At 34.5% G+C, this 14805-nt stretch overlaps 1 protein-coding gene across 1 annotated transcript; it reads right to left on the bottom strand.

Annotated features, from left to right (window-relative positions):
• Positions 1–476: 476 nt before the first annotated feature.
• On the bottom strand, positions 477–3659 carry LOC131029487 (laccase-11). The gene is made up of 6 exons (XM_057959989.1): positions 3413–3659; positions 2726–2877; positions 2395–2639; positions 2166–2300; positions 1004–1936; positions 477–915 (listed from the first exon to the last, which is right to left on the bottom strand). The coding sequence occupies exons 1-6, from the start codon at positions 3518–3520 to the stop codon at positions 785–787; spliced, it is 1704 nt and encodes a 567-aa protein (XP_057815972.1). The 5' UTR covers positions 3521–3659; the 3' UTR covers positions 477–784.
• Between the last annotated feature and the right edge of the window lie 11146 nt (positions 3660–14805).

The raw sequence follows: 14805 nt of genomic DNA, 5'->3' as shown, positions 1-14805 counted from the left end.
ATTCATTTGTACAATTAATTCATATGGTCAAATAAGAAGCATTCACCCTAGGAACATTTCAATTCAAATCTTAAAATGAACATATCTACATTGGAATTACAACACATTTATATCTAGAATACGTGAGTGTTTGGAAGTGATGTCTTCAATATTCATTTAGGGCCATAAGCTAGTCTATTAAGGGGGTTGACTAAGAAGAATTTGACCCTCACAATCAAATAGATCACCTAAGACATTTCTTAATATTGCGAGTCCCAATGCATCATCATAGAACAAAAATCATACAAGACCAATTCAAATAATATTGCATTTGTTCATATCATAATGAGACATTATAAATTATTTTTATAACACACCATATGAAATTGACTCATTTAGACTTGATCCACAATTTCTCTGAGTATATTAAAATTTCAAAACAATCAACACATTAAAAAAAAATACTAATTTATTAATATTAACAAATCGATTCCACATTTTCTTAACATGTATCTTCTCTTAGTTCCAAAATACCTAATCCTTGGTAAGAAATTTGTATTTTGTAAGAATCGAACAAAACATTTATATGCCCTTTACATATTTAAACATTTCTTGATTAGGTATATTCAATCAAGTTAAACTTTAAAAAACCCTATTTCACACATTTCCGGTCTCGATTTCGACCAAGTGGCGAATTGCAAGACTGTTATGACGCACAAAACCATTTCACACTCTGTAAAAACCATGTCCTTCACACTTGTATCATACACAACATTGAACATAAAGCCAATCAATAGCTGTAACATTAGCACTTGGGGAGATCTTTTGGGGGAGGCAATATGGATTGTTCGGGCCCACTTCCATTCTCCACCACGAATGCCATCTTCAATCCCCAAGTTGTGTGCACTTCCAGATGACAATGCATGAACCAAACCCCTGTGTGCATATCAATTCAACAATCAGATACAGAATTATATATAAATTTAAAGGAGATAAGAGGAAAATGAAAGAATGTGATTTATACCTGGATTGTCAGCGGTAAATCGAATGGCAGTCCACCCGCCTGTTGGCACTCCCACTGTATTACGCTCTGGAGGGTCTACCAAATTGAATTTGGCTGGGTTTTTATTTGGGTTGTAGTTGCCGAAACCTGAACCCACTATGAAGAAATTGAAGCCATGGAGATGAATTGGATGGTTATCCACAGTCAGGACGCTGGTATCCTGAAGAATTAACTGCACTGTTGAATTGTATGAGAGACGAGTGAGTCTTGTTCCTTTGGAAGTGAATAGATTCTTTGGCGGTGTGCCTGTGTAATTGAAAGGACTGGGAGGGTTATCTGGGAAATCTTTAGTGAAAACCCCATTGATGTTATTATAATGTGCTTGCAGAAGGGCAATGGTGGGCATGACAAAGCTTACATTGTTGATTGAAGCAGATACACGGGTGCCATTTATGCAGGATGAGCATGAGTCCAATGCAAGCCCTACTGTGAACAACAGATTGCGGTCTACTGTCTGTGGGACTTTTGCAGGGTATTCGGCAGAATTTAAGCTCCTGATAGACTTGCTAAAGTTGGTGGCAAATGCGGTATCATTTGGAGCTGGGATTTGGGGCATCACAATCATGTTGGAGGAAAACGATGAATTGGGTGCATTGATATATTGCAAGATTGCAGTGGCTGTTCTGTTGTCTACAGGAACAGGGGCATCCATGAATGGGCGAGCAGCCATGAAATACCTGTCTGGGTTTTTGTTTGCATGGAGCAAAACGTTTGTAGTTTGCCCTGGAGCAATCACCACAGATTTGGTCTCAAATGGTTTGGTGTACACTGCATCCACCTCTACCACTTTGAGGTGGTGACTTGCCACATCAAAGAAGAGCTCATCATTCAGTGCAGCATTGATTATTCTCAGTAGGTATGTTTTGCCCTGCTCAACTGGAAGCACAAAAGTATCTGCAATACAAGGGAGATTGCAATCTTTGTTATAAGATTTCATCATTCATAACACACAATTTTTAGCAAGAATTGTGAGAACCCTTAGGATTTGTAATTCTTTTATTCAATTTTGCTTGTATGGTAAGTCCCACTTTATAAATTTTTTAGAAAAAATCTGATGAAAATAAAGAATGAAACTCAGGAGTCTAATGAAAAAATCCTTACTTGAGGCTGACCGCTTGCTTACCTTTAGTAGGACATGTGAAGGTGCCTAGAGGACCTGGTTTTCCATTAATGGTGTGAGTATCGGATACATTGGGTGCTCCTCCTGACTTGAGTGCTGCATTTATAACAGCTTCCACATCTGCATTCCACCACTCCCCTGCATCCACAAGAAACCATTACTCACTAATTGTGATACTAGTCATGAAATCAAATCAACTATAATCCAACAGTTGATTAACCCTTTCACTGACCTAGAATCAATGTGATTTCCTTATCGGGTTTGGGGAATGGATAAGGCACATTTAGTTTGGGTAAAATAACAAGGGCTCCATAGACTGTTGCTCTCAACCATAGAATATGAGCATGCCAGAAGAGTGTCCCTCGTTGCCCAGTAATGGTGAAGTTGTAAGTATAAGACTGCCCAGTTTGAATTGGGCATTGAGTGATATAAGCAGGCCCATCAGCCCATCCTGTCCTCAGCTGTCTTATACCATGCCTGCAATGACAATTCCAACCACAATTCAAACCCACCACAAAGCATATATAAATCTGAATCAATAGTAGCAATACTATAGACCATACCAGTGGATGGAAAGGTTGTATTTGACATGATTAGTGAGGTTGATGAGCACTGTGTCACCCTCCCTAGCATAAATAGTTGGCCCAGGGAACTGTCCATTCACTGTGACAATGGGCTTGCTATGACACAGTCTGCTAACATTCTTCAATTGTATCTGCACCATAGATTGCAAAGCCATTCATAGTAAGATCAAGGTGAATATTAAGATATAATCCTTGTAATTGTATCTGCACCATAGATTGCAAAGTCATTCATAGTAAGATCAAGTTGAATCTTGAGATATAGTCCTTGTAAGGTTCGGTTGAGGTTGAGTTCAATTCTAGATGGTTTTGGCCAAATATAACTAAGAATCAAATACCTGTGAATTTTAGTTCATATCAAATCAAGATTAAAAAGTTCATTTTTAAAAGACTTTGTGTTTGTATTAGCAAGAACAAATTATAGAACTGTCGAGCTTTGAAATCAAACTCTATATTTCTAATAGGATCCTTCATTAGTGTGATTTAAGATGAACCACCTAAACAAATTGAAACTTAAAATGTGCTGTTTAAATCGAATCTATAAAATGTATGTATGCTAAACCCCAACATACAATGCTTACAAATTTGAGTTCCACACCAAATAGACTCACATTGTAACAACCTCAAATCCATTGATTTTTAGAACAGACATAACTCAACAAAACTTACATCATATTTATAATGCCTGGTTTTTCCCTCTACCATCCAGACTGAAATAGAAAGAAGCACAAGAAAGACTGTCACTGTTGTCAGCACTGAGTTCACTGCTCTCCCCATTGTTTCTCAAACTTCTTTTTCTTCTCTTCTTCTTTTTCTTTTCTTCTTTGTTACTCTCTTTACTTCACTAACTTTGACTCCTTGGTCCTTTATACACAGAATAAAGGAAGCCACAGACGTAAATCTTAATAAAATGTCCGACAAGAGTTTGTTGGGTAAGCATAAGAAATATAAGGGAAACGTTAAAGCAAACATATAACTTTGGGTGGACTACGTAACTTAGTATCACACGTCTGGTGCGACCTCGAATTACTATGTTTCATCAAATTTAAACCTACATTTTCTGGAAAACAAATTGTATAAATTGTTTTGTCCAGCGAATAGTCCTTTAAAAAAGATTAAATAATGTTACAGATCCCTCAAAATCTACCACCTCAACCTCCATTTTTGGAGCTTAAAGCAAAAGATTGATTGTTATGATTTGTCAACCTCTGGTTTGGTTAGATGCAATTTTCTCAACTTTGAGGTGTGTGGCGTTTTGACTTGGATAAAAAATAAAGAATGTGAAGAGCCACATCATAGAAGTGTACATCCCAGATATGACACAAGAAAGTTATTTAGAAATAACCAATGTGGTAAAATTTTGTGAGGTTAGTAACATAAAAATTCAAGCATTAAAATTGATATTGTTAAATTCATTTTATAAGAAATTTATAACCAAACAATTTAAATCAATTAAAAATACAAGAAATTTATTTTAGAGAATGTAAATTTCAACTCTAACACAAGTGAAACAATCGATAACCTTGTACACTATATCTAATAAAAAAAATACAATCTTTAGCCTCTTGGAGAAGCAACAACAACATCTTGATGACGTTAGTAGTATTAAAAATCAAGCATTAAACTATAATAAAGATTTCCAAGCACAACAGTAAACTATAATAAATATGTATATCAGATAATTGAAGAAAGTTGTTTAGAAGTAATTAATGTGGTAAAATTTCATATTCATATGTTGAATTGTAATTAAGTTCAGAAATTTATGATGTTGAAGTCATTTTTTATTCATTTTGTAGGAAATTTATAGATTAAATTTGAAAGAAAAATAAACCAAATAATATAGATCAATTAAAGACATAAGAAACTTATTTTAGAGAACCCGAATTCCAAGACAAAACTCTAACAAAAATTGAGACAACTGACAACCTTGTACATTATATCTAATGAAATAAATGAAAAAAAATTGGCCTCCTAAACATGGAACCATTTTGAAGCAATGATTTTAGTCTTAGAATCACTTGAGAAAACGCTATGCACTTTACTAGAACTCTATATCCTAAATATAATCTACTCATGCACTTGTGACACTTGAATTCTCTTGGAACTTGTTGGCTATGTCCCAAAAATGTATTTTATGGTTTCATGTTTGCCTAATTGATTCTTTGTTTGGCCCTTGTTGATAAATGATATAAAATTTATTTTGATGAGCCTTAAATTAATAATTTTGTGCTCCATGTCTTAAATCATATCCCGATGTTTTGTTGCATATCTTGACTTCTTGTTTGTTATGGTATTTAGACTAAATATCTTTCTGCCCACACACATATCTATGTTACTTTTTCCTAGATTTATATCTTGTTGTCATGATTCAAGTCTAGATTTGTGTTTCAAATTATCTTTATTCCTAAAGGCTTCTCACATCTACAATTTAGCTCATATTATATTGTTGCCCTTGGTGGACATCGAATTCCCTCTCAAATGTAGTTGAGTGAAAGGCTTGATTTCTATTGTTGGTGTAGATTGATCATCGACTTAGTTGGCATGTAGTTATGCCTATGTGGGAAGTTAGTAAGGGTTTTAGGTAGAATATTTCTCCTTTTCTATATAATTTCAATTCTAATGTAGAAACCCACTCAATCAATCTTCTATTTTGCCTACACCTTACTCTCATTTATTGTTTCCATCTTTCTTAGTATTCTTAGCAATTTCTACATGGTATTAGAGCCTTGTTGGTGCAAATAATTTTGCAAACAAGTTCATTTCAAAGATTTAAAGTGAGTGTTGCTAAATAGAGTTTGAAGGTTGCAAATTCAGTTTGGTTTGTGCAAACTCAATATAAATGTGCAATTTTTTGGTGAAATTTGTTTAGTATTTCTAATTTTTTTCATACTTGTAGCAAATATTTGCAATTTTGTGAAAACGTTCACAAAATTTTGTAATTTCTTTTTTGTTTTATGAAAATATTTGCCAATATTTGAGAATATTTGTTGGAATATTAGAGTAATCTATCTTCATGTTTAAATATTTGTAAACAACAGATCAATATTTGTAAAATGTCCTAGAATTTTTAGAAAGTGTATTGCAAAGATTGCTCATTTGTAAATTAATGTGAACTTGCACTTGAATTGGCAAATTCAATACATTTCATTTTGAATGTTTGAAACCTACATTTTTCCCTCCTAGTAGCAAAATTGATAGTTGATTTACAATATTTGACACCAAACAACAATATGTAGGCATTGGACTTTCTATTTTGGCATTGAACTTTCTCGTTTGGTGTTGATTTGCATTAATTTGGCATCTTTTGGTGTCGACCTGGCTATTTGGATTCACTTGACATGGATATGGAGTAAGATCATTTGATAGTTATTCCTCTTGGTGTTGTTCCCTTTGTATTAGCATTGGTTATTACACTGTTAATTTCAATTGTAATTGTTGATCGATTTGGCATTTGGAATTATGCACATCGACTTGCTTTTGGTCCTTTCTAGCATCTTAAGCTAGATGATGAATAATAGAAGTTTACATGTCTTAACAAAACTGATAAGGTCTATATTGGACTAATAGGTATTAAAGTTTATGAGATATATTTTCATCACATAGAGCACACTGAGTGTCCTTTCACTCCTTGGACCATCATCCAATAATTGCATGAAGACTTTGAATCTTCATCAAATTGTGATGTTACCTTGGCTAATATTGAGACTTTTGTTACTCCATCTTGTGTGGATGCATCTCGCTAATCTATAGTTGAGGATATTCCATCTCCTCCACATTTTGTTCATCTATAGTTGAGGTTATTTCATCTCCTTCACATACTATTGCATCCACAATTGAGGATACTTCATCTCCTAGACATACTATTGCATCTACAATTGAGGACACTCCATCTCTTATTGCTTCATCCTTAGATTTCAGTAAGTTGGTGCAATAGGTTTAAATCATTCTTTCAAAGTGTAATGTGGGAAAATAGGGATTCACTAGTTTAAACATAAAAATTAGGAATCAAAGCCAATCCCATTAGTTACATTAGAGAAATAAACAATTAGGCCTCAAATTCAGACCTATTGGTGAGATGAACACTTGAATGATTGTTGCTCTTATTGATTGATTTGAATTGATTGAATGAGAAATGAATCAAATGTAAAGAACTGGGCTAAAAGGTGCAAACCAGTTCATGAACAAACAAATGTAGAATTGGTAAACGAAGAACAAACCAAGATCTAGAAAAGGGATGTGGAGAGGAACTTGTAACAAAAATGTGAGATGAAATTGTTGGTAAGTGCCCTTATCCACATAGGTGTCCAAATGCTAAACATATACCAAAATGATCTCAAGAGCTCCTAACCTTCTTTTTGGTCAATTCTTAGGTCAAAATGCCTAGACTATGGCACTAGCTACTTTAGTCCTAGTGGATAGGGGTGCTAGGCACCCTAGTCTTCTTATTCTTTGGTGAACTAGGTCTCTTCGAGTCTATTTCTGTTTGTATTGTGCTCTTGTGTAGTATGTCTGAGCCTATAACATGTTTCTGAGTTTGGATATGCACACAAGAGGAGAAAATTGGTGTTTGGGGCTACATAGGGATTTGCCTTAGTCAAAACGCGGGTTGGGAGTCAACTTGACAACAATGATGAATTGAAAATAGAAGTCTAAATTGAAATGATTATACCTTAAATTGATGATGCAATACTCTTAGGATAAGTCCTTCATTTGTTGATGCACAATAACATGATAAATCATAATAAAACACATTGTAAATTCATCATAAAAATATAATTGAAGATGCCTTGTTGTAGCTAGCCACTTCTTAGACTTAGATATGCTCTTGAATTGAAATGATAGCTCTAGAAATGGAACTTGTGGATGTAATAATGAGATGATTTATATTGGGATCTCAAAGTAAAATCACCTTTTGTCCAACTTAAAATAATCATTTTTTCACATTGGGGATAGTTTTCGAAATGACAAGGTCACCGTATTATCCACCCAAAAATTTAGCCAAATTGTGTCGATCAACATTGCTTAGTGACATTGACCCAGCAAAATATGGCCAAATTTTTAGGGTCGTGAGATAATAGGGCCTTGATACCAAAAATGCAATTTGTATGAAAAATGAGAATATTTAAGTGCAGGAAAAAGTGCATTGAACTTTAAAATGGCATAGGACCCATATAAGCATAAAATGAAATAAGATAAAGGGCACACTTAAATTAACGGCCCAAATAATAAAGTGTTGATGTATGAAAGTGAAATAGGACTCATAATATTGAATTAAATATTAATTTACTTCAATAAAAGATCCTATATTGCATAGAAGAATGTGGAAATAGAATAAGTGCAAAGGAGAGTTATTGGAGTTGAGGAAAAATCAACTCTACAGCTCCTAAAGATCACCTGCATCCAAACCTGTCACAAAAGGAGAGAAGCAAAAAAAGCTATGGAGGCCAGAATTCAGAAATCTTGAAAATAGGAGTCATATTGATTGTGCCACAAGAATGCAATTTAATAATTACAGTTGTTATGAAAATACAAAGAGAGAATCCTTATAAGAGGATACTCAAAACCCTAAAGGAGAAACCCTAAAAAATTATAAGATTCCTAAGTTTAGCTTAAGCATAGAGTATAATAGACTAATAATTAAATAAATAATTATTAGCTAATAAAAGATAACTCTAACACCCCCCCTTAAGATGAACTTAGGGAATAGCTAAAAAACAACTAAGGACTAAAAAAGCATGTAAAAAATGCAGGAAAGCAACAATGGGTCCTGACAACTAGCCCTAATGAGATACCCAAGTGCAATAAAATCTCTGTAAAGTGGAGAAAAAGGAGAAAACCCAGTGGGAACAAAACTCCTCTCCAAGAAGAGATGAAAGCTCAAGTGAAGGACTAAGAAGCCTCCAAACAAGAGTGTTCCAAAAGATAGGAACAAAAAGCAGAGAATGAAGAACACCACTGAAGCACGAAATAGCTGCAAACATTGTTGAAGAGTAATTGCTGATCTGAAGAACCTCCACTGAAATAGAATGTGACCAGGTAGAGAAGACTATAATTTACATGAGTGTCTTCAAATGACACTAGTCAAATCAGATGGCAAACAAAGGCAAACAAATGAACTCAAAGATACAGATGGCATGAAACATGAAAATTTGAAGAGCTGACCAATCGAACCAAGGAAGCATTAGAACAATAGGACAAACCTCCCCATAATGCTAAAAAGGGAGAGGGACAAGTACACTGAAAAAAATGACCAACAAGAACTTCATGATGAAGAACCAAGAACATCGAAGGTGCAGAAAAAAGTACATAGTGTCGTGGAAGGAACACTCACTTGACACACATCATGAGGATAATGTCGTGGAAGGAACACTCACATGACAAAGGTAGATGGAAAACAAAGGCAAACATCAAACCCCCCCGTGGCACTTTATAAGTAGTGCATGTATAGTAAGGCAAAAGATGTGCAAGATCCCAAATATATAATGCATGATGACACTTTATCTTAGTGTGTTTGCATAAATAAAATGCTACAATGATAAGGAGAGACAGAAGACTGGAAACAGAAAGCCAAAGACGAGACATCCTACTCAAAGAAAGAGATCCTAGGACCTGAAACATCCAAGATATTCACTAGAGTGCTAAAAAGCAAAAAACTGAATAAAATATATCTAGAGAAAAATCTGGAAAGAACACTCATATGAATAGAAAGTACACAGAACAAGCTTTCCAACAATATAAATTTTTCAAAAAATGGAGTTTGGATGCTCAAGCGATGTCTCTCGAAGTGCAAAAAGGAACCTCTGGCTTTGACAGAAAAAAATTCCATCAAAAAACAAAATCAAAAGTTCAAACCTCCAGATCTGGATAGAGCTCAGAAAGAGTTTCCTGACGATATAAGGTTTTCAAAAAACTGCCTCTGTATGACCAAGTTACGACCAAAAGAAAAAAATGCCTTTTGTAGGGCATAAAGAGGGTATATATATATATATATATATATATAGATATAGAAAATTTTCTGACGCATTTGCAAGCACAATCGTACGGATTTTTGTGCCTCGAAAAACTTGCCAATAAAAAATCATGTCCCAAATGCCACTGTCATCGAAAATAGGCAAATTATATATCAAAATTCATGGAATCAACCTTCTGAATCCAACCGTGAGGTCCTTTTGGAACCAAAATGTACCAAAAAAACATCTACCCCCAGAAATAGAAAAAAGCAACTGCACAAACCCCCGAATACACAGATCTTAAGAATAAGGCCCAAAATCTCTCATGAAGAGAACATGGGCATGCAGATCTAGAGCTCTGATACCATATTAGAGTTGAGGAAAAATCAACCCTACAGCTCCCAAAGATCACTTGCATCTAAACCTATCACAGAAGGAGAGAAGCAAAAAAAACTATGGAGGCCAGAATTCAGAGATCTTGAAAATAGGAGTCATATTGATTGTGCAACAAGAATGCAATTTAATAATTACAGTTGTTATGAAAATACAAAGAGAGAATCCTTATAAGAGGATACTCGAAACCCTAAAGGAGAAAACCCTAAAGAACTATAAGATTCCTAAGTTTAGCTTGAGCATAGAGTATAATAGACTAATAATTAAATAAATAATTATTAGCTAATAAAAGATAACTCTAACAAGAGTGCGAAATTGGAATCATTAATTAAAGGAGTACAATTTGTGACACTACATTAAGCCCCCACTTTAGTGGGACTATGAACATACACTCATACTCTCAGTAAAGTAGAAATAAAGAGAAAGAGCATCTAAGAGAAAGACAAGCTAGGGATAGGACGATACTGAGTTTGAGAGATGATCAAGCCCCCAAGCATAGAATAAGATCAATCAAAATGATAGAATGATTAAAACTCTTGAATTGTAATGATAGAATGAGTTAACTAGATAGTATTTTTGAATGGTAAATGATTTCATTATATAGGGTTCTCAAGATATTTCTCAAATTAGGTCGACTTCTAATAGTCAAATGAAAATATCAAGATCGGATCACAAATGGTAGGAACTGACACTTGCACACATTCAAATTTGGTCCCTTTATGGAGGGACTAGGGTGATAGGTGTAATAGTCCACTCAATTAGGGATTAAGAAGGGTTGTGGTAGAGTAGCAATGTATAGGACATAGGATATGTTCTCAATATTAATATATGAAAACAATAGGACGTGATAAGGCCCAAAAGGCTTGAAATGACTCAAGAGGAGGCATACTAAAGAAAGGTAAAATAGAGTGCAATTGTAACAAGATACAATTTATGACACTGCAATAGGTAACCATTTTGGAAAAAAGATATGAGTAGTCATTTTAGAATGGATAATTATTTTTAAAACCAAAATAGGTACCCATTTCACATGAGTATAAATGTTGGTTTGGGATATCAAACCTAAATGGGTACCTGTTTTTTACAAAATGGGTACCCATTTTGGTCAACATTGTGTCTAAGTTTGAAACTTCCCCTGATGTGGACAACTTCTTACACTTGCCCTATTGGCATGTGGCACATATCCCTTAATTATTTATATTATTTCATGTGAACAACCTATGTAATTAATTTTGGGGGATGACCCCACAATGCAGTGGTTAGCTACGAGCCTCCTACATGGGAGGTCTTGGGTTCGAGTCTACTCGACTGCTTGTTAGCTCCAGGGAAAAGCTAAATTAATTCTTCGGTTGTGGACTAACAAAAAAAAAATTATGTAATTAATTTTATTAGGTTATGTGTAGGTATTTATTGGGATTACCCCTCCATTATGTTACTAGGATGAGATTTATATAATGGAGGTGATTTCCATTGTAGGGATGTGTGATTAGTATGATATTGTGTTTGGAATATCTTAAATATATAGCATGAAATAGATTCTCCAATAAGGAGTATTGTATGGTTTTACCCTAGCTTAATGTTTTTTTCAATTTATGTATATATTAGATATTAGAGCATCTTGAACCATAAATATCTCTTTTGGTATGTGTAATATTTATTATATATATATTACATTATTATAATTATTATATGTGTGAATTTTATCAAAATCATTAAACTTGGATACATGTGTATTTTTGACAAGTCTTGGGATATGAAAAACACTATAAATAATTTTCACTCTTTCGTCACTAAAACAGAAATGTACCTTTCTCATACAAACAATTTGATGTGTGTTGTTTCCACCAAGGAAAAAATTTCCTCCACAATAAACTAGATAAGATTCTAAATCCTTATATGGATTCATATGGTAGGAGTAACTTAAATAAATCAAGTAAGAGCCATCACTAGTAACATTAGCATAAAAAATAAAACCACGACTCCCATTGCGACCCTTGCATCTGATCCTACAATGGCTAATTTTGACTGTGTCTGCTCTCGCAACATTTCCCACTCCCCCTACGGTCTCTAGCCTACTTGGTTCTAGGCTTGCTCTGCTTGGGGTGCTCTTTTCGGTTGGAGTTGGGTTTGGTCTTGAGTCTTATCTTGTGATTTTGGTGGGTGGTGATGTTGCATCTACTTCTACAAATGGTGGTCTTTCTAGGGCTCCTGATGATGGTGGTCTTGTTAGGGCTACTACAGGTATCGGGGTCCCTCATGGACCTTATTCTACTGTTGGTGGGTGGAGCTTTGCCCATATTGCCATATTTGTTACTGCTCATCCTCCCATGGGGAAATATTGCCCTCCTCCTTGTGCCAAGACCTCCCCTATTGTGGTTTTTGGTCAAGATGTGATTGAAAATATTGATTTCTACCAACACTATGGGTTGGTGTACATATTTGTTGCGTTTTGGCCTTCTCTCCCTAATCTACATCATTGGGTGAGTGATTCTTGGAAGCCTTTTGTTGCTGGTAACATTCAACTTTTCCCTTGTGCTAAGGGTTTTTTCATTACTTCCTTTGCTTCTTCTAATGGTCATGACTTGGTGTTGGGCATGTTGTGGGCCTCGGGAGTTAACTCTCTCTCAATCAAACCCTAGATAGCTTCTTTTAAACATCTTACTGAACCACTCAATGTGCATCTGGTGTGGGTTCACCTTCCCAATTTTCCTCTTCATTTTTGGGAGTATTCTTGTGGCAACTCTATTGGCTAATTCTTTAAGCTTGATGATTCCACATCCTTCATGGGTCAATCTACTTTTGCTTGCATTTTAATCAATATTGACATCTTTATGCCTCTCCTTAGGGATGTGTAAATATGGTTGAGGATAGGCCATGGACTCAATCGTTGGATTATGGGGGTCCCCCCTTTCGCTATTGTAGATGTTTCTCAACTGGTAACTTAGCTTCAAATATTTCTCTCTCACACCATAAAGGTATTTCTACTTGGTGGAAAGATGCTAATGCTGATCATTTGACTACCAAGGCACCTACTTCTGGTGACTCTTCACATGCTGATGATGATGACTCTCAGAATGAGGTTGTGTATCTTACTGATGGTGTAGCCTTTGCTACCCCTAGATCCTACTAGTGTGGCCTCCTTAGGCCTTGAGATTTTTACTCCTATTGCTCCTATTTTGTAGAAACAATCTGCTCCAAGTGTTATTATGCAACAATAGTCTACTCCAGGTACTGATAAACACTCTAAGGGGATTTCCTTGATTGATCCCTCTTGAAATTATGCTCCTAATAATAGTACTACATGAATTGTTGTTTGTCGTAGGTGTAAAGGTAAGTCTTCTCCCCCCCACCAAACTCTTTCGTGTTGAGTTTTGGGTGATTCTCCTCACTCTTGAGGTGGGTTCCTAGCTTTCTTCTTTGTGTTGTTGTTGGTTTGGTAGGCCTTTAACAAGGTCTTTTCTTCTATTGATATTGGCATGTTTACCCTAAGCTTGTACAGGGTCAACACCCTTGTTTTGTTGCATTTATTTTATGTCGCCTATGAGTTGTTTGTATTCAGGGCCATCACCCTTGTTTTGTCGGTTTTAATAATAAAAATCATTAGCAAAAATAAATTATGTTTCATTATGACCATCATAAGAGAATTTATTTATGGAGAAATCGTTGAATCTCTTCATCTTGTTTCTACATCCCCTCTTCACATGTCCTCTATTTTGATAGTTCTACCACATTATTCTACCCTTTCGAATGGCTTTGGACTATTCCCTTTTTACTTGGATTTAGATTTCTTTCATTCCACTTTAGACCTACCTTTGTCCATAGGATTTCTCCAAACATAAAAAACATCATTAGAAGCTTCATTATTGGAAGCAATTCTCATCTCTTCACTAAGATATGTAAAAATAATAGTGACAATATTTATCTCCACAAAATTTCCACTAATAACAATAACTAATTTATTCCAAGATTTGGGCAAATAATATACCAATAAGATACATTTATCTTCCTTTTCAATTTTAACATCTACTAAATCTATTTAACTCAAAATCAAATTAAAGGAATTAAGATATTTAATAATAGAATAAACACTCTTCGATTTTAAACAATGAAAATATCTTTTGAGATATAGCTTAATAGTTAGCTATCACCTATAATCTTTCCATAGGGTTGTCTCCTCTAAGGCATTCAAGGGGATAAAATATAAAATAAATAATCAAATAGTTAGCTATGCCTTCTTGTCCTTACTCCAATCTTCATCAAGCATATCCTTAGGTTTTTATTAATCATTGGATGAGAAGTAGATTTCATGGTTCCAACCACTTAAAAATCTATCAAACCACTAATTCAAGAGCTCCCACTATCTCTAAAAAACCAACAAAAGTTCAACAAAGGCATCTTATTGTCTAAATAGAACCAAATCTTTGATATCAAATAGATAAAATTGAACAGAATATTATAAAAAATCTAAATATCTAGTGATTTTTTTGTAACTTGTTTATTATAACAATTTAAATTTTGTGGAGATACATAAAATTAGCAATATGAACAATAAAATCATCCAACACATTAAATAAAACTCATAAAATACTATGAATATAGAAAAAAGATCTTAAGAAAAAATCCCACCATCAAATAGAAGAAACATTTATATTGATCCAATAATAATGCTACATCAATACATCAAACTTTTTCACTTTAGTCTAACAAATTTTTGGTAGC

This window comes from Cryptomeria japonica, chromosome 4, assembly GCF_030272615.1.
Source record: "Cryptomeria japonica chromosome 4, Sugi_1.0, whole genome shotgun sequence".
Lineage (NCBI taxonomy): Eukaryota > Viridiplantae > Streptophyta > Pinopsida > Cupressales > Cupressaceae > Cryptomeria > Cryptomeria japonica.
This window is presented reverse-complemented; position numbering and strand designations above follow the sequence as displayed.

Bases quoted from the DNA above. Each gene is read 5' to 3' on its own strand.
- LOC131029487 (XM_057959989.1), bottom strand. From the start codon at position 3,520: ATGGGGAGAGCAGTGAACTCAGTGCTGACAACAGTGACAGTCTTTCTT. The intron at 2,301-2,394 runs GTCAGTGAAAGG...TTGTGGATGCAG, and splicing joins GGAAATCACATTGATTCTAG to GGGAGTGGTGGAATGCAGAT. The intron at 1,937-2,165 runs GTAAGCAAGCGG...CTTGTATTGCAG, and splicing joins CTTCACATGTCCTACTAAAG to ATACTTTTGTGCTTCCAGTT.